Consider the following 20,962-nt stretch of genomic DNA (forward strand, 5'->3'; position numbering starts at 1 on the left):
TGGCAGAGCTCATTCATCCTTAGCTACATCCATCTGTGCAGGCATAGCCTAAGAAGGTTTCAGTATATCCTCAGGTCTCGAACTTTATTTGCAGTGAGTTATATTACTTTCCATAAGAGCTGACAATTAAAGTCTGCTTTCACTGTTGGTATTGAATCATTATGTTGTGCTATGTGAGAATTTCTCAGCCTGGTGAGTCTTTAACTGGGTCAGCTGTGCACTGAATCTTGCAGAAACTGATATTAAATTCAGGATATGTTGGACGTACTAAGACGAGTTCCTTTGCAGAATTCCCTTGATGCTTTTTAAGGAATTGCAGCTCTCTAGTTGCCATGGTGCAGCGTACACCTTCCTTTAAGTGCACTCCTCCTGGGAGAGCACTTTTTGACAGCAGAGGGAGCCTAGTCTTTTAACATCTGTAGCTAAAGGCAGAAGTTACCATTTTCCACTTTACACAGTTATCACCACTGTTGTTTCTCATCTGTGTTCATGATGCAGCTATCATCTAACAAATACAGTTTGGTTTCTTCTTCCAAGACAGTTAGGATGCAGTTATCTTTCTTTTTATTGAATGCTTTACATGTACCCTTGTGTGTTGAAGTTACAAAAAATTGTGGAGTGATTTGAGTTGGAAGGGACCTTAAAGATCATCTAGTTCCAACTCGACTGCCATGGCCTGGGACACCTTCCACTACTCCCTGTCCAACCTGGTCCTTGAAAACTTCCTGGGAGGGGCATCCACAACATCTCTGGGCAACCAATTCCAGTGTCTCACCATCCTCACTGTAAAGAATTTCTTCCTAACATCCAGCCTAAATATACGCTCCTCCAGATTAAAGCCATTCCAACTCATCTTGTCACTACAAACCATTATAAAAAGTCCCTCCCCAAGAGGGATATCTCCTCGAAGAAGATGTGCCTTGTGATCAGAGGGCTGGAGCACCTCTCCTATGAGGACAAGCTGTGAGAGTAGGGGTTCTTCAGCATGGAGAAGGTTTCAAGGAGACCTTGCAGTGGCCTTCCAGTATCTGAAGGGAGTCTACAGGAAGGCTGGGGAGGTCTTATAATGACAGGATGAGGAGTAATGGGTTTAAACTGGCAGAGGGGAGATTTAAACTAGATGTTACAAAGAAGTTCTTTGCAGTGAGGGTGGTGAAACACTGGAACAGGATGCCCAGAGCAGTTGTGGATGCCTCTCCTGGGAAGTTTTCAAGGCCAGGTTGGGCAGGGACTAGTGGAAGGTGCCCCAGGCCACGGCAGGCGAGTTGGCTGCTCCCTCCTTGGAGGTGTTCAAGGCTAGGTTGGATGAGACCTTGAGTGACCTGTTCTAGTGAGAGGATGTTGGAACTAGGTGATCTTTGAGGTCCCTTCCAACCTAAACCATTCTGCATTTGCAGTAGAAAGCAGAAAGTTTTGTGGTAGTCACAGACATTGATATGAATAGTTTTGAGACTAAAAAATCAGCCTTCTCCCCTTGTAACCTTTAGCAATTCAGTAAAGTTCATTTGCTTTCAAGTTCCCTTCTCTTGAAGGACAAGTCAGTATTTGAGGTGATTTGGGCAACATCCAGACAGTGTCTCTGGTTTGATCCAGAATATTGTGGGAATCAACATGAACAAAGCCTGTTTGTATTGGTACGTTCTTACAGCACTAGATATACCAATAATTGCTCGAGTACTCTCTGTTGTAAGAAAAAAATGTAGTTTATACTCTTGAGATTAATTTATTTTTATATTTATTTATCTGAGGAACCACAAATACAGTTTTATTTAATACAGAATAAACAAACAGAGCATTCCAGAAATTTTCTGTCAAACTAGACAAAATGCCTACTTTCTATTTACTGCTACTTTGGGGGAACTGCACCATTCATCAGTTGCAAGTAGTTCTTTATAATGTGATATTCTTTGTTGCTTCTTGGAATATATAATTTCCATTTAGATTAGACTTTCATTTTATGATATTTCATCTGACTGGTAATTATCATAAGTGTCCAGTTTCTTTTCCAGTAAAAGAAGGATTAATTCATAGCATGAGGTTGGAAATGTTCTTTCAAAAGTTCAGTGAAGTAAAATAAGACTGACAATCATTTTGGTGTCCTTCTATATCATTATGCCTGATAGTATTCAGGAAAATTTAGTTTAGTAGTGACTTCATTAAGACCTTGAGGCAATTTTCAATCTATTAGGGCAACATGAGGATAATACTGTAAAATTGCACAGCCTCAGTTTTGAAGGGATTATCACATTTATTCTCCCTATTCAGAAGTCTTTTATGACAACAACAAAATTAAAAAGAAGTGGAGTGCCAAGTCTGTAAAATGATAACCACAAAAAAAATGATATATGTTTCCCATAGAGTGCAAGACATACCTGTGTTGGTGATCTCTGCATGTATTAAAAGGGTGAATGGAATACAGATGCAAATAAAGTGGATTGCAGTGGCCTTGTGCTTGTTTCTCTGGAGTGATAAAACAAATAGAGTACTCTTTTTTCTCCTCAGCAACCGAATTTTCAAAATTCTATAACAACTAAATTACCTTTGAGACTGATTCTTCCTTGTCAAATCTGGTTGAAATTGGGGGGGGGGGGGGGGGGGGGGGGGGAGAGCTAGAAGATCTGTTGGAAATGAGTGTTGGAGCACAATCATTGAAATCTCATTTTCTTAGGCTAAAACAATAGAAAGAAAATATATCTTTTATTTGCTCTTGTAAAACTATTTTATCTTCTTAAACGGTACACATTCTGAAATTCACATTTTGTGAATTTGGGGTTGTAGTGCCACTCCAGGAGCATTTGTCTCCTGTGACCCATGAGATTGTCTCCCGACTACTGCTCTCTAAAAAAAAAAAAAAAATCAACACCTTCTGTATCTTTTTCTGGCTGTAAAACACTAGATAGTTCTACTCATGTCTCATGCAGTTATTGATGCCATGTGAAGATACTCTGAACAGTGATGGAAGTTGTCTTACCTATTAAACAGTCCTTAAGTGAATTGTGTGTTCAGTCGTGTTAGCCTTCTATTTGGTTTCACTCATGCGTGTGGCTAAACTCATAACATCCTACAAAATTATATTATTGTTGTTTTATAAATAAGAGAGGGAGAACTGTGATATTCAAGCAGTTTTGTAATAACAGATACAGATATTCTGTTGTTTTTTTTTCAGGAAGAGAACCTTAAATTCAGTCTCAGCCTTTTACAGACCATAGCACCGTTTCTCTCAAGTACCGTCTTTATGAGCACACAGAGGGGCTGAGATACTGCAGCAGAAGGTGTTTAAAAATATCAAAGTGCTTGGAAATTGTTTGCATTTTAATGAGTAGGGAAACTATTGTCAGGTTATACTGTGTCTTGTGGATTGTTTTCTGCTTTAGAAAAGACTGCAGTCTTCACTTAAGTTTTGAGATGTTTTGTTCTTTTTCTTTTCATTTTTCTCTGTTGTCTTTTTTCCCTTCTTTTCTTTTCCCCTTTTGCCTTCCCCTTTTGCCTTCCCCCTTGCCCCTTTCCTTCCCCTTTTGTTTTTCCTTTTGCCTTCCCCTTTCCCCTGCTTTCTTTTTGCCTTGTTTTGGGTTTGTTTGGTTGTTGTGTTTTGTTTTGTTTCTTCTCTGCTTTCTGCATGTTGTATATCTGAGAAGAGGCAATCTCTAAGACAGGATTAGACACAGCAGAGAACTGGGCTGCAGGAGAGTTGCCTGATCTCTGTGTAAAACACTGCAGGACCACTCTGGGAACGCCACTAGGGGGCAGTTTTGTAGTGAAAGTGCTCTCAATGGTGTGCAAAACAAACTAACACGAAAATTGCTTTTCCCGTCTTTTCAGTGCATTTTCTCTTTCTGTCAGGACACAAGATATCCTCTGACTAGCTGGAAACTGAGATAAAACGTAAATCTGGGAAATCACTGAGCCGTCCTTTCCCTCTCAGATTCACGGGCCTTCATGTACATCAAAAATGTGGCACAGAGACTTACTCTTAGGAATCTTTTTCCTCTGGACTTTTTAAGGCTCTTCCATCCTTCCTGATGTATTTCTATTTTCCCTCTGATTCCAGTGTAGAAGTGGTAGGATGAAGAATTTGCACTGAGGTTTTTATATCATGGAATGATATATTCTTGTTTTTTCCTAAGCAATTGAAAGGCTGGCTAACATTTTACAGTTAGTATTATTTTCAGACAACATTATTCTGATGTAATCAATCAAGAAAATGAGGTTAGAAAACACGTAGTTCCAATGCAGATACCCCACACTCAAACATATTTTATGCAATATTCTTTATTCTTCCTTTTGCAGTACATCCAACTGTGTACTTTGTGTTTATAGCATTTGACAACATGGTAGATAAGTGGAAAACCAGAAGGCATAGAAATACTTAACAGAATAATGTTACATTTTCATATTGTCAGGGTGATTAATGACAAGCACCGATGTTTGCTGGTAAGGAAAAGGAGCAAATGTTGCTGCAGTTCTGAATTGATACTCTTTAGTATACTGTGGGAGTCAGCAAGCCTAGAAATAAATTCCTCTCATAACTACGAGGCTCTCCTTGTCCTCAGAACAACAATTCTCTCTATTATCTTTAACTCCCATGGCATGATTATAATGCCAGTTTAACTGCATTTCTTCTTTCCAGTTTTAATGCCCAATCATTTGGTCAGTTCCTCAAGTCTTTAAGCATCCTATAAACTGGTGTCATCTTCCTCATACTGTAAAAGGGAAGAACTCACTTCTAAGAGGCCTCTCTGAGAAATACCCCTGATGTGTGATGTTTGTAGATATAACATTAGAATATGGACTGAAGGAATCTGACAGGATGGAAATTTTCCCAAGTCTCTAGGGACAAGGAGCTACTTAACTCCTTTGATGTATCTTGAAGCAGGGTTTTCCAAACAATGCTGAATTCTCTGTTCTGGGAACATGTAAATGAAAGAGATTGTCTTTTTTTCCAGAGGACAGTTTTTCAAATGTCAGAATGTCCTGTGAAATGTGAATTTTCCAGCTCAGGAAAAGAATAATTTTGTTGTCATTTCTTCCTGAGTTTTCCACCTAAAATAATTTTCTGTTATGAGTTTGGGAAATCAAACCCTCCCCTTTCCTCTTGAAGGTAAGGAAAATCCTTAAGGCAGAGGACAAAGTTATAGAGGGTAGTGTAGACTGGCAATTGAGAAATTATATGTTTCCTTCTCTGTAATGCTGAAACCTATGGTTTTTTTGTCTGAAATGGGTTTCTAAAGAGCCACCAAGAAAATGAACTGGTAACTGGTCAAGCAAGATTACTTGATTGCTTCCTAATGCAAAGGAGTGTTCAAATTTCTGCCAGATACGGAGGAACTTCTCAAAATATAAGGTTAAAAGGAGCTAGAATAGAATAGAAAAATGTGAAAGTGCTTTGAGCAAAAATTTTCAGATGCCACTAAGATGGGAACATAGCTCAACATGAATATATTAGCAATTTTGTTTCTCTCTTGTTCTTCAGTCAAAATTCTCATTCAAAAGAAAAATAAACTCATTATTTTTGATGTAAGAAGAATATTGGACATGCAAATAATTGTCCTTTATTTGCTCCTTATATAACATTCACACAAAGTAGAGGAGAAGACAATTGATGACATGCTCAAGCATCTCCTTTTCAAAGCTATAACACCTTCAGGAAATCCATACAATACTGAGTATACTTCTGCCCTGGAGTAATCACATGTTGTAATAGCTATGGAGTCCTGACTGAGCTTGTCATGATCTTGTTTTGACATCAGCTCTCCAATCAGTGTTGAAAATGTGATTAGATTTCTGAACAACACCTAGGAAGTTTGTCTGTTTCCTTAGTAAAAATAGAAGGACAGTTGTCCATACTAGACTGAGAGGCAGAGATTTGTAGTTCCACAGCAAGAAAATATAATGGCTCTGTGATCATTTACCTCTGTGTTTCTAATGCTGATTTTTTCTATTTCTTACTGCACTGCATGTCAGAAGCAACTCTGTTCTCAGTGAATTTGCACTGGTATAAATACAGTAGGACAAGAGAATTAGAACTTCTGCAAGAGAAATCACTCTTCAACAAGCTCTTACTTGAGCTTTAGGTCTGTGGAGAAGTAGTGTACAATCATATATGAAAACGTCTTTAGGAAAATACTTACAAGTCAGCTTGAATCTCCAAGTCAACAGATTCACTCTTGTTATTAGGCCTCTTTTTCAGTTGTCATCCAGTACAGCAATAGAAATCAGCAGAAGCTGATTAGAATCATTTACGCTGACAAGGATGTAGCACATTGCTTGGTGAAAGAGAGGAACTGATCACTGTATTGCAAATTAATAATTGTTGTGAATTATGAATATTAAATTCAGTATTAATATTAATCTATATATTAATATTTAAAAATCGGGAAAATTCCCTGAGATTCTTTGGATTTTCAGTCAGCAGAAAGTAATTGCACAGAATTAAACAGTTTAAACAATCAGAACTTGGAAAATAGTAATGCAAAACCAGGAAAAATTCTAACTATGCTTACAGAGTCTTGGCATTCACTCCAGTGTAGGTACTCACAATGCTCTTTCAAACTCACAAGTAATGATCCTGGGGTAAAATACAAAATATTCCAGACAGAGGGAAGGAGATGCTGCTGAGCTGGTAGGTGTGAGCTGCATACAGGTGACTGCCTTTAACAAGCTGCAAACGAGGAGAGGCGGGAGGGCTCAGTGCTTAATGCAGAAAGGTGTAGTTTTCTAAATCATCCCCTTTCAGATGCTTCATTTTGAAAATCAAACTGACCAATAGGCACTAGCACCATTGTTCTGCCCAATGAATTCAAACCTTGCCTCACTTGACCACAAAGGCACCTTGAGAGCAGCCCAAGACACCTGACTGGTGCTAAGTCCTCTAGCCCTCAAGGCTTTGCTGAGGCTGAACCCTTGTTGTTTGCTCATCTAACTCCACTCCTGGACCCCACAACAGAAGGAGGAGAGAAAAGGTTAAACGAGCCTGGCAGGATTTATGCTCTACCAGGACAATCACCATATCCATATTCTTCACCAGTGCCAGTTACTTTGGTAAGTGTTTCCTGTTAACTCTTTAGTTGTCATCCTCCAGTGTAGCTAAAGCAAGGAAGGGACTGCCATAATAACAGAAATGTTGAAACAGTAACGTATAACATTCTTGCCATTATCTAAGCATTGTATAAGAGGCTAAGCCAGAGAACAAGTGATGCATCAACGCTTGTAATCGTTTAAGACACCTCAGTGAACTGCCTTTAATATGTCTCTGTGCTTTCATGACAGACAGGCAGGTGAGGCTGAAGCTGTGAGTGGGATTTTTGACCTTTCTGCTAGCTTATATTTTGTCCTAGCATAAATGGTGACGGTGAGAACATGCTATGTTAAGATCCTCCACTCTTTCCAAGGTTCTGCTGGAGACAGTGGAGGTGGATCTTGTATCACACAATTGGCTTCCGAAGTGTGCATGTTTCCACAATCTCAAAATATGTTTTCTCCATGGGTAGAGTAGGAGAAGGTCATACTGGGGGGAGTGGGGGCATCTATTAACAACTCGAAGCTTTCTGGGACATAACATGTTGCACTTTTGATCACAGTGCATGCAGTGGTTATTCTTTATGTTGACTTTGAGTTGTTTGATCACTAAACAATGGATTAACTATCAGAAGTGTAACAAAAAGGAGTTTAAACATTGTAAGATTGTTTCTTTTTCTTATTTGTAACATCTAATGTCTTGCACAAGACAGCCAGGCAGTTAAGCTTACTCTGTTGCTGCTTTTTGATTCTTTTTTTTTTATATATATATACTGTTCTTTCATTATTATCACCTATGTAAATCCTGAGAGGCAATCAATGTTCCTCACCAGCTAGGCTAAATGACAGAAGGTTGTTTGCTTAGCACTGCTGAAGAGTGCCAAGCTGATAAGATACTCCAGATTCCCTACCTGTTTACAGAGAAGGAACAGCAATAGCTAATAGGCTAGCTAATAGGATTTATTTGGTCCCGAGTGATGAGCAGGATGAGTAAACAAGGCACCACTATCAATAATGCATAGTTATTTTGGACACTTGGTATTTCTAAAACTACCCAAAAGTATTTGTTCTCCTCTGCTGTCAGCAATATTCTTAAAGGAGACTAGGTATGCAAATTCCTCTAATTATCTAGCTAACAATGATGCTCGGGGCTGATGATTGCTCAGCCTATTCCTCCACTTGCTCAAGAAGTGAAGGTTAAAGTGTAGCTTTGTATACCCATTACAAGCAGAGGAGAACATTACTGACAGTTTTCAGACTCCTGAAATCAGGAGCTGACATAAGGAGTCATCTTAGCCTTGATACTGAGGAACTTCTTATTCTCCAGAACAGAAATCTATTTACCTCTTGTTTCTGCTTTGTGAAATTGTTAGCCCCACAGGTTGTTAATGACATATTTTTTGATTCAAAGACTTACAGCAAGGGGTCCTGCAGACCAAGTTTGCAACTACAGCTGTAGATGGCCATAGCAGAACTGTTCTTTTGTGAGGCTGAGGTAGTATGATAGATTTAGGTTTATGCTATGTTTGTACATGTAACATACAATATGGACTCAATGATCTCTGAGATCATTGAGTCCAGCCTATGGCTTAATACCACCACAGCAGCTAGAACATGTCACTGTTTATGAGATTAACAGAAAATCCTGATTGCAGTAGTAGTGCTAAACCAGGTTATAGTCATGAAACTTCTGGCATTGCACAGCTGGTCATTTTTTATACAATGTTGCTGTACGTTAGAGCCCTGTGTCAGGTAGCAGGAGGAGTAAAACTCCTCTATGAGAGGGGAAAGAGAAGAGTGACCCCAGTACCTGCAGTGCTCACAGGTGAAGGCTGCGGAGTGTATATCTACTCTGGATGTGACCTAGCCACCTCAGCCTTGACAGTAGTAAAGAGATTTAATCTTGCACTCCATCTACACACATTCTTTGCAGTTGTGTTTTATATTAGTACCATTTGAGTGAAGAAAAAAAAAAAGAGTAGGTTATTGTGGTGGTTTGGGTGTTACCCACCCCCACACACTTTGGAAATCACCTAGACTAGACTCAGCTGGCTCTGGAAATTGAATGAACCTTATATTTGCATCTTAGCACAATATACAAACAGATGTTTACAATATATATACAGTTACATACAGAAATATACAAGGTAAAAGGTAATACAGAAACACAACAGCCCTCCCAGAAACCTGAGTCCCCAGGAGGGGCTCCCAGCTGCCCTTCTCCCACCCCTCTACCTTACCCCAGGCATTGCCTTTTGCCCTAGGAAGAATGGAGCGTCGGCCGGGGGGTAGGAAGCAAGTGGATTAATCAGGTGAGGTTAGAGAGAGAAAACTGCAGCCCACAGCCCAGACAGAGAGCGACTCCCTTATCTGTGTTTGGATTCTTGCTCTTATACCTCTCAGCAAGCCTATGAGTGAAGTAGACATCTCAATTGTTTCCCTTTCACAGCCTGTAATCTAGTAGTTCTCACCAAAACATTCTAGCTAGCTTCAAACTAGCACCGTTATTAACTTACAGCGAAACAGATATTCTAAGTGGGAAATCTGAATTCAGTCCTGGACTCTTACTGCACCATTGGGTTTGATCCTTAGTAGCAAAAAAACACAAGAAAACTTAGCTACAGCGGAATGATAATCCTTGAATTTAACAATTTTCTTTAGCCAGTGTCTTTGTTCTTGGTGTGTTGAAATTTAATGCAGTTTTGAAATTAGCACTAAAGCCATCAGTTTATAGCAGGCAAAGACTGAAAACTTGAAGTATTTGTGTCTATATGTACAGGTAAGGGTATGTATGTGTATTACACATACGCAGCTGTACTAATCTATGGAGGTGACTGATGAATTAAAATGCTGATGGCAATAACAACAACAAAAAATAGATACCAAAAAATATTCAAAGTTCCATTGATGTTAAGATTTTACCTGTGACAAGGAATAATGTAGCAAATGAATATGATTTCAGAGATTCTTGTTTTAATGCTCTTCATATGGAATGGGCTGCCCAAGGAGGTAGTGGGATCACCATCTCTGGAGGTGTTTAAAAGGAGACTGGATGGGGCACTTAGTGCCATGGTGATAGGGTGGACTCAATGATCTCCAACGTCTTTTCCAACCTGGTAAATTCTGTGGTATTGTAAGCAGTATAAATGGAGTGTTGTATGTGTTTTCTACTAGTATGCAGCTCTTCCTGTCATCCAGTTTTCTACAGAGACATATTTATAGTAGAGTAGAATAAATTAATTACAGAACCTTGTAATACAAGGATGTAATTCCACCTAGTAGAAACCCCTAAAGGGAAGCCTTGAGATATTTGCCGTGTCAGGGACACAAAGCATAGGTAAGAAGACTTTGCTACGGTGTCAAAGCTTTTCCCTGGGGGTAATGTCCAAAAATAAGAAGGATTGTTTTACTCCTGTACAGCTTGTTTTATCGAGCCTTTTCCAGGCTAGCACAGAAAGCAATAGGATTCCTTCTACCTTTCATCTTCTTCCCTTTCTTTTGAATGCCTGTGTCTGTACAGGAGCAGCACCACTTCATCCTGCCTAATTTCAGGCACGCTGAATACCTGCTCTACTTTATAAAGTAGCTACAGCCATAACCTTTGAATCTAAAGCACCATTTTCTTCAAATTTCAACCTACTTATTTGACCTTCTTTTGTTAAGGAGCAATGAAAGTAAAATTCCTCTAATAGAAGGCAGGTTTGGGGTTGGCTGCAGTGTTTTTATCTGTGTTTACAGAGTGCAATGTGTGTAGTCAGCTGTTTCTTCTCCAGTTATGCACCGCTTTCATAAACATTTCAGTCCATTCAGTACAGATGCTTTAATGCAGAAGCCCTATTAGGATCAGTACAGTTCTTTGCTGATGCTGGAATGTTTCTATGGCAATCACTTGGTTTACCTAGGACTGAAACAGAAATAATCAGGGGCCAGAGAACTAAAAATACAGTTCAGCACAGCTTGATCAAAAAGAGCTATTCTTCTTTAAACAACTTAGCATGTATTTTCCTATAGCAATTTGGGAGAGATGCTGTATTGATCCTCGGGAACTGGCAGGAGACTGGGAGAGATGGGAGAGTTTTTGCTTGGTTTTGGGTTTTGTTTCTCTGTTTAAACTGCTTTATAAGTTTTCTTTTAGGGAAAAAAAATCAAGGAATTGTCACTTTGTAGATGAAACTGTACAGTGGTTCCCTTCCCTGAAAGGGGAAGTTCTTTTAGCATAGAGAACTATTTTGCTGTCACTGCGTTATCCTCAGGGAACTATAGTTTTTTTTTCTCTTAAGTTATAGAAGGAAAGGAGATTAAATAATCTGTACTGAACCAATTGCAGGATCTCCCACTGTACTTAGGTGCTTATTCTGGGGAGCAAGAAGGAATTTTTGAGACTTTCTTTAGCTCTGAAGCCAAAACAGAGGATATCTCAAGACCTTTCGTATGACAGTCTATCTCAGTGCTGTTTTCTACTGATAAGTTTGCATTGTAGTACTACAGTTCTGCAAACTCTAAGCAAAATGCAATGATATTTGGAATTTGTTGGTTATTGTTTAAGCAGTATTAGAAACTATTTTCTTGAATGCCACAATGAGATTGGGATGTCAGGTTGTCTTTCAGGGAGGCTACTTAGATTTCCACTTCTCTCTAGCTCATGTATCTGGCAAGTGGATCTGAAAAGATGGAGAAAAAATGTGTTCCTATGCTAGAAATTCCTGAGATGGCAAGTGGGAAATAGTAATAAGGGCAGGAAAATTAAAGCCTTTTTAGTCCCCATTTTAAATCCATACTTTTAACTGCACCTTATTTTGTGTATTATTCCAATAGAAACTCCACTGCTTCTTCATCTCTGTGTTTCTCACAGCCTTCTTCAACATTCTTTCTTGCTTAGACTTTATTTTCTGTAAATTTAAGGAAACTTTGACCATTGGTGCAATCCAAGCTATCTAATTATTGTGTTTTGGGGAAAAAATGCAGATTACTTTCCAAATTCCAAACTCCTCGATTTTATGAACAAATTAAAAGATCAACTTTATATTCAACATAAGTCTGTGTTTCATAACATTTAAAACTCTTTTCATGGATCCTGGATGATTTTCCTAGAAAGAGTTGTCAGGGTCTTTTTTATGACACAGACAAAATAAAGATACAGTTCCCAGTGGCTTCAGCTGCAGAAAGAAATAGGCCAAATGTACATAATTTCCAAAATGTTCCTGCACTTATTCTCTCATAATGCCTGATTAATGGTTCTGTATGCCACAGAAGGGCAGTGAAGACCCTAACATTCTTACTGCTGTAGACATATTTCCAAACTCTGTATGTGCCAACTAACATGACCATGCTTAAAAGATGGACAGTTCCATCATGCTGCCCAGCTCTTTATGCTAACAGAATACCCACAGCCTTTTGCTGTGATAGAGTATGGAAAAGATTTATGGTTGGGAATTTTCGTACCTAAGTGAGTATCTCTGAAACATCAAATATGAGTTATGAAAACTTCACTCAGTGAAATATGCACTACAAATATTCTGTATAGCTCCAAGTACTGGGAATGTGTTGATAAATTCCCTCTCACAAGAGATAGAGGAGCCAGAGAGAAGAGATGCCTGTACTGAACCTTGCTCTCATCAACAGCAAGGGGCCTGTCGGGAATATGAAGCTCCAAGACAGACTTGTTTGCAGTGACCGTGGAAATGGTGGAGTCCAGTATCCTTACAGCAACAAGGAGCATGCTTGCTACCTTGGACTTCAGATGAGCAGACTTTGGTCACTTGTGCTTGGATCTCCTTAGTAGAGTACTATGAGATAAAGCCCAGGAGTTAAAATGGTCCCAAGAAAGCTGGTCAGTGTTCAAGGATAATCTCTTTCAAGCTCAGGAGTGATGAAAAAGATGAAGTGAAGCAAAAACTCCAGGAGGCCTGAATGGATGAATAAGGAGCACCTGGACAGGCTCAAACACAAAAAGGAAGCCTGCAGAGATTGGAAGCAAGGACAGATACCATAAAAGGAATACAGAGAAAGTGTCCTACCCAACGAAGGTCAGATTAGAAAAGCTAAAGCCCTGATACAATTAAATCTGTCCAGGAATATCAAGGGCACCAAGAAAAGCTTCTACAGGTACATTGGTGATAAAAGGAAGACTGGGAAAAATGTTGACCTTCTCCAGGAGAGCATGGCAGACCTGGTGACATGGTCTAGCCTTGAGCTCTGTGGTAAAGGGTTGGACTTGATGATCTGTGAGGTCTCTTCCAACCCTGATAATACTGTGATACTGTGATATGGAGAAGGCTGAGGTACTCAATTACTTTTTTTTTGCCTTACTGTTCACCAGCAAGGTCTCCAGCCACACTGGCCAACTTGAAGAAAGCAAAAGCCTCCTTCTTGGGAGGAAAAAGGAACTGCCCATTGTAGGAGATCAGGTTCAAGTGCATCTAAGGAACCTGGAGGCACCTAACTCCATGGGACCTCATGAGATGTATTTGCAAGTCCTGAGGAAACTGGTGAATGAAGTTGCTAAGCCACTATTGGTCATATCTGAGAAGTTGTGGCAGCTTGCTGAAGTTTGCCCTTACTGGAAAAGAAGAAATACAACTCACATGTTTAACATGGGAGAAAGGCAAGACCTGGATAATTAGTCAGTCTCTCCTCTGTGCCCAGAAAGATCATGGAGCAGATCTTCCTGGAAAGGAGCCTAAAGTCACATGGAAAACAAGGAGGTGATTGGTGATGACCAATGTAACTTCACTAAGGGCTAATTGTGCCTGACAGAATTGGCATCTTCTACAACTGAGTACAGAATTGGTGGATAAGGGAAGAGATGCTAATGTGGTCTACTTAGACTTGTGCAAAGTGGTTGATACTGTCCCACACAACGGCCTTGCCACTGAGTTGGAGAGGTGTGGATAAGGAACTGGAAGGATGGTTGCACTCAAAGAAATAGTAACACCAGTAACAAGTGGTGTTCCTTAAGAGGCCCTGTATTAAGACCAGTGCTGTTTAGCATATTCAGCAGCAGCATGGATGGATGTGTGCCCTCAGCCAGTTTCCCAGCTACACCAACCTATGTGGTGTGTTTAATATACTGAAGGGAATCAGTGGCATTCAGAGGAACCTTGAAAAGTGGCTCTGTGCAAATCTCATGAGGCTCAGCAAAGCCAAAAGCAAGGTCATGGGTTGGGACAATCCCAAGAACAAATATAGAATGAGCACAGAATTAACAGAAGATGGCTCTGAGGAGAAGCACTTCAGGGTGTTGGTGGTTGAGAGCTTCAATGTGACCTGGCAGTGTGCCCTGAACTGCATCAAAAGAAACATGGCCAGAAGGTCAAGGGAGGTTATTCTTCCTGCTTTCATTAAGAGTGTTGTATTTAGTACTGCATAAGGATGACATGGATCTGTTGGAATGAGTCCAGGGGAGGGCTGTGAAGATAATGAGTGAACTGGAGCATCTCTTCTACAAAGACAGCCTGAGAGAATTGAGGGTGTTCAACCCAGAGAAGAGAAGGCTCTGAAGAGCCTGTGTGGCAGTCTTCTAGTATGTAAAGGAGGCCTGCAGAAAAGCCAAAGGGGCACTTTTCACAAGGACATGTAGTGATAGGGCAAAGGGTAATGGCTTTAAGCTGAAAATGTGTAGATTTATATCAGATATGCAGAAGAAATTCTTTACAATCAGGGCAGCGAAACACTTGACCTGTCTCCCAGACAGGCTGCGAAGGCATCATCCCCAGAAATTTTCAACACCAGGTTAGATGGGCTTTGAGCAACCTGATCTAGTGGAAGATGGCCTTGGCCATGCAGGGGATTTAGAACTAGATAATGTTTAAGGTCCTTTCCAACCCAAACAATTCTCTGATTCTTTGGTGATTTATAATTATTTTTTCTTTTATTCTTTTTGGGTGGGTGGGTATTTCATTGTTTGTTTTCCATTCCCTCCCCCCCATCTTTTTCCATTTTCCATCTTTTGTAACTAATTTTCACTGTCCACTGAGACTGACATGTGGACTATATGAAAGATCAGAGCCTCATAATATGCGAGTCTCTTTTCTCTGATGAACAAGCTATGTCTGTTCATCTTCTATTGATTCTTGCTGTACTGCTGTGTTTCCCAAAAGACTGGATTTCTTTTTATCTCTTTTGTTCTAAAGAGGAAAAAAAACAGTGGTTTCAGGTAGGAGATAACTGAAGACAGAAACTGCATTAAATTAAGCTGTTACAGTCTTAATCTGCATAAGCTTAAAGTCTGTTTCAGTGATATTCTGCTTTTTAACTCTGGTGAACAAAGAATAGAATGTGTAATTCTGACTCTCCACTGCCCAGAAACGTTCCTGAAGACCTTTGCAGCAGTAGCTGACCATCATACATTGCACAGATTAGTTTTCTAGCATCAGATCAGCAAAAATTTCTTAATTACTTGCACAATTTGAGCTACTTTGACACTTATTTTATTCCTTGAGATCAATAATGAGCAGACAGAAGGATGATATGAGTAGGACTCTTTGCTAGACTTGCAGTGAACAGCCACAGCTTATGCTTCTGAGAATTGATAGTGGGCTTCCAGAAGCTATTCCCTCCAGGCATTATAAATTTTCCTAAACTGGATCAAGTAGCAGCACATATTTGCATTGCTGACTTCATCCTTATTTGCACCCCAGCATGGCTTCACGCAGCCCAAGCATGATCTAAGTGTATAAAACCTGCCATCCATCATTATTTCTATTTAATGGTGACAAGCTGAGCCTTCTGGCTGCCTGTTTGTCTTCGGCAACCAACTGGATCCAGACATCTCTCTCCTTGCATGGAAATATGCAGCTAGTCTATGGGCAAATGGTCTCTGGTCTCCAAATTTTGCATCAGTACATCAAATTTTCAGATCATGTCATGCGTTCTTCTTAACTTGCAACGGCAGCACATTGCAGTGCTCCTGAATTGTGCTCCACAAACAAGTACAGTGGCTGGGATGCCTTCGTCTGCACTGAAAGATAACTGATTTATTGAATTAGTTCATTTAGTGTCAGAGTAATTTCTTACAAGTCTGTTAATCAAGCGTGTTTGGGATGCTAGAGGAGCTGAATGATGTTGTCACAAATGGAATTTGAAAACTTTATGCCCTGAAGCACTCTGGAATTGTCAGCTTTGAGAGTGGTTGTACTTTAGGGCACAAGGTGACTGTACATATTTAAGCAAAGATTTGAAGGAGAAAAGTTATCAATATTTATTAAATGTCTCTTGTATATATTGAACATGTTAAGGTCCACAACTTCCTACTTTGATTTGGCTTTGGACCCCTTTTAAGCAAAATAGCATTGTGCTAAAGCAAATGCTGGATGCTTAATGTTCACTTTGTCCTTTCTATACTCCATTCAGAGAAGAGAAAGTAATGTGATTGTTTACTTTAGGTGTTGTTAAGATTGAAAGTGTTTTCAGTATCAAGGGAATCAGTGAGTATACATACCCCTGCAATATCAGTACAGCTACTGATAGTGCTATATCTATACTGCCTGTATCAGAATTTAGATAATTGTATTTTCTATTCTTTACATTATCTGTAAAGGAATAATAAAGTGACTAGATAACTTTCTCAGATACATTGAGTCTATTTGATCAGATGGATCTCAATCTCAGTTTCTATAGAGGTAATTTTTTTTTTTGTGGTTTCCAAAATGCTCTGTCTAGATGATGTACATTTGTGCCATGCAGACACTGTAGCCATTTATCTGGGATTCCTGAACATCTAGGCTACTTTAGCCACCAGAGTGTGAAAGTCTGGTAAATCACCACTCAAAAGAGTATGAGAGTTATGCTGGAAAGCAGTAATCTGCTACCAGAATTGGTAGGGCTGGCAGGTCTCTGAAGAGAGGTTTGAGATTCTTTACTGTGTTGAACATTAAGCTTTCACTGTCCAAGCAGACACATGCACTCAATCCTGGAGAAACTGAAGAAAAGTGATGTGTCCAGAGAAGGGCCATGAGAATGATCAGAGGGCTGGAGCACCTCTCCTATGAGGAGAGGCTGAGGGAGTTGGAACTGTTCAGTCTGGAGAGGAGCAGGCTTATTGTGACCTTTCAGTATCTTAAGGGGGCCTACAAGAAAGCTGGGGAGGGACTTCTTAGGATGTCAGACAGTGATAGGACTAGGGGGAATGTAACAAAGCTAGAAATGGGTGGATTCAGACTGCGTGTTAGGAAGAAGTTCATCACCGTGAGGGTGGTGAGACACTGGAACAGGTTGCCCAGGGAGGTGGTGGAAGCCTCATTCCTGGAGGTATTTAAGGCCAGACTGGATGAGGCTCTAGACAGCCTGATCTATTGTGAGGTATCAATGCGATTTGCAGGGGGGTTGGAACTAGATGATCCTTGTGTCCCTTGCAATCCTGACTAAGATTTTACTTTTAAAGCACTCTTGAAGTATGTTTTTTTTTCCTTATTTTTACTGCTATGTTACTTGAATTACACTGTTATGTAATAAAAAAAAAAGTATCAGTGTCATCATGCTCCCAATCAACAATATAAAGAGGAAATGAGCTTATGAGCAAATAAGTCACCAAAGGTTTTGTCATTAGAATGTCTTATTTAAGACTATGCTATGTTAGCTTGACTAGAAATGACAAGGCAAATGTTTGCAATAATACATAAGCACTTTGCTCAGGTCTTTTATCTCTAACTTCATAATTTTACAGGAGAGTGAAAGCAATTTGTCTGTTTTTCTGAGTTATCAAGTTGCTGAACAACCTGTTCTCTACATCATCTACAGATAATAACTTCCTGAGACTGACCTTTTTAGGCAGCTGTACACTGTTTAAATTCTCCATGTTACCAGTAGTACAATCACACATGTTAGTCAAAATGGCTTTTCTTAATTATTCATGAAGAACTTTCAGCTTAATAAGCTACAACTGACAGTGTCTTAAGTTCTTTTGTCATTCATAAGGCTATTATAAATAATACTTTGAACATTTGTTAATATATCTATGTAATTAGAATAACTATTTGTAAAGAGTGTATGTTAGAGTACATACATATATGTAAAATCTCTCATAACCACTTTATTTAATGTTTTGAGCTTTTAGATGATAGTTGTTGCTGGTGTTACCTTAACCTTTACCATTCAGATACTTTTTCCACTACTTGAACTGTATTTCTCTTGATTTTGCTGAATGTTACTAGCACTGTATTACAGTAGACCATCATGATGCATTCTCTCCTCTCGTAGTACAATTTTCTCTGCTTTCCCACTCCTACAATTTCTGTGAGATTCATCAACATTTTTGTTTTAGAAGAATAGAATTGTTTACTATATGCTACTCTTAAAATAATTCTTACTTGCACCTACATTTTTCATATGAAAGGAATTTTCTAATTGAAAGAGAGAAGTTGTTGTTATTGTATCCTTTAAAGTTGATGTTATTGTATCCTTTAAAAACCCAAAACACTTATTAAAAGGACTTTTAACGAACTGAAAGGTAAAGGTCAAAAGTGTTTACTGCAAATAGAGGCACCAGTATTTTAGGAAGATAAGGGTGAGTATTCTGTTATTACTTTGATTCCCAGTGCAATGAGGAAGTCACTATTCCTGTGCCAGTATATCTATTTCTGTATACATCTGCCACGCCTTAAGTGGGATAAATAATATCCTTCAGGCTCAGAGACTCAACAGCCAGTATTAACTTTCTGTTATTCCTCCTGCCTTAAAGCCACCATTGCGGGGTGATTTTGAGATAGGCAGTGGAAATAGAGAACTGAACAGAACAATTTTTGAGGATAAAACATGCTATTACAGGTTGAACTAAGAATTCTGTCATTGGAAATAATAGGATTTAAGCAGGAGAGTGCTGAGGGGACATCCTGTAATATATATCTCCATCATTGCATTACACACAGGCTGAGGCACAGATTCACTGAAAATACATTTTTTTATTTATGAATTATGGTGGTAGTTTGAGAAATTTCTAAGAGCTAGTTTCCCCAACTGGATATGACTTGTCAGTTCTCTATAATTTTGGATCTAGCATCTGTTTCTGAGTCCAGGCTGTGGAAACTATCATTAAGTTTTGTTCCAAAATGAATCTGAACTGCAGCACAACCTGGGAGCCAGAAGATGCTGCTAGGTTTCCCTCATATTGATTTTAGAATATGTCCATGAGTATTTTTGTTTGGGGCAGAATCACTGGATTGCTGTGCTCTCTCATACTGAAAAGTGCACTAGGTGCAGTTCAGATGAAACAAACCCAGAGGAGGCTTTCACCAGGAGCCTGTTTAATGCATAGGAGCATTCGGGCACTTGATCTGTGGGATGTGGTTGTAATTTAGCAAACCAGGCAAGCTGACAGCCCTTGACAGAACATGACTGTGCTCTCTGTGCTGGCTGCCCCACCTTGCAGGTGCCATCCTGTAATCACAGGCACTGGGATATTGAAGGACAGTGAAAATACTTATTCAGGATGTTGTTTAAACAGCAGCACACAAGGTATTTGAGGCTTAGGCTCTGGTCTGCAGCTGTGCAGAAGCGATGTTTGAGAATGTCAGGGCACAGTAAGGCTGGGATAGGGGACTGTAGGCAGGGCAGTCCCATTGCACCTGAAGTTGAGGAGCAAAGCTAGGCTAGGTGTAGGGTAGGCAGGGTGTGCCATGGCTGTACCTACAGTGTGTCCTAGGTTAGCATTTCAAGCTAAATATGCCTCTGAAGCCTTGGGTAGAAAACCTAGATGAGGATTTTCATGACTCATTTCTTGTTATGTAGGTGGAGGCCCAGGGCCTTATCCCTGGGGTGGGATAAGGAGATTCTGGTGGGGGGCAGGAGGAGCATAACAGTCAGAAGTGAATGCAATTTTTCATTCCTGTTTCATTTCATGAGTTGAGTGCTGCTATGGTGTGGATAATAATAGCACATTGGAGCATCCTGGCTAGAAGTTCGATGTTTGCTGTCGTCCATCATAAATAATGAAGTCTGTGCATAGCCCTTTACATGTAAGCACGAAAAAGTAGTTTGGATTTATGTAAAATTGAGCCATTGTTCTGCTCATGCAGTGTTTGATTTGAGAATTCTTACCATAGCATTTTTTGGTGATTTCACCATGCTGAGCTATGAGTTTTACTACCAATTACCTTTAAAAAATTATATACATAAAGGAGTTGCAATGCACTATTCTCTTACCTAGGTCACAGTTAATCAAGTACTTGATTTTCTTTACAGAAATGTGCTTAGACAAAATTCTTATTTAATCTCTGTTCTGATGAAGGAAAACTTTTTAGGAAAAGGAAAAAAAAAGATGGAAGTTTGAATACAAATCCTTTTGCATAGTACATAACATTATGTAGCTTAGAATATATGCTTTATAAAGTCTATGAGGTGTTTCTTTTTACAGTATTGGCATGTGACATCTGTTAGAATTCAATGGAATTTTTTAATTAATCATTAATTTTAAATGGTTATTAAGTTTATTGGTTCTCATGCTTCATAAATATGTAGTGGGATGCCTTGAAACCAGCAATACCTGACACAGTCTTGTTTTTTCATAGACAATTGTCATTGGTTTTGGTGCAGTCATTGACACTGGTGTGGTAACGATTGCTATATGATGGAAAATTGAGTTACAGACTACTGGGGCAAAAACAGGGTGCAGGAAGAAGTGTGAATAGAGTGTGTACAGCTGAGTTGTCCCAGAATGGACAGACTCTGAGAGGAAATCTAGATATAGCAGTGTCTTGAATGAGATCACTACTTTTAGTCCAAATATAGGAAAAAATATATAAATGGAATATAAATTAAGAGCTCAAAATGCATGAATTATGAAATAAAATTGAAACATCAACATCTCTGAAAATGGGTTAGCTCTTTGTTTAAGCAATTTAATTGTAGAAGTTGCTTGGCAAAGCCAAGTTTGCTTAGGTTTTTTATCTTTAAGAAAGGCCATAAGTATTAGTTAATGCTCTCACATACTAATACATAATTATTTATACTACTT

General features: G+C 39.3%; 1 protein-coding gene across 22 annotated transcripts in view; it reads left to right on the plus strand.

Annotated features, from left to right (window-relative positions):
• The window catches only part of DMD (dystrophin), a 1,274,903-nt gene that overhangs the window by 641,500 nt on the left and 612,441 nt on the right, over nt 1–20,962 (plus strand). Inside the window, exon 1 of one of the 22 annotated variants that reach the window (XM_064151967.1) lies at nt 6,840–7,038. The exons of the other annotated variants lie outside the window; for them this stretch is intronic. Within the exon in view, the coding sequence (XP_064008037.1) occupies nt 6,983–7,038 (56 nt within the window). The 5' untranslated portion in view covers nt 6,840–6,982. Of the gene's footprint in view, nt 1–6,839; nt 7,039–20,962 lie in introns of those variants that run through there. 22 annotated transcript variants of the gene reach the window in all.

Source organism: Pogoniulus pusillus, chromosome 12, assembly GCF_015220805.1.
Source record: "Pogoniulus pusillus isolate bPogPus1 chromosome 12, bPogPus1.pri, whole genome shotgun sequence".
Taxonomy (NCBI): Eukaryota; Metazoa; Chordata; class Aves; order Piciformes; family Lybiidae; genus Pogoniulus; species Pogoniulus pusillus.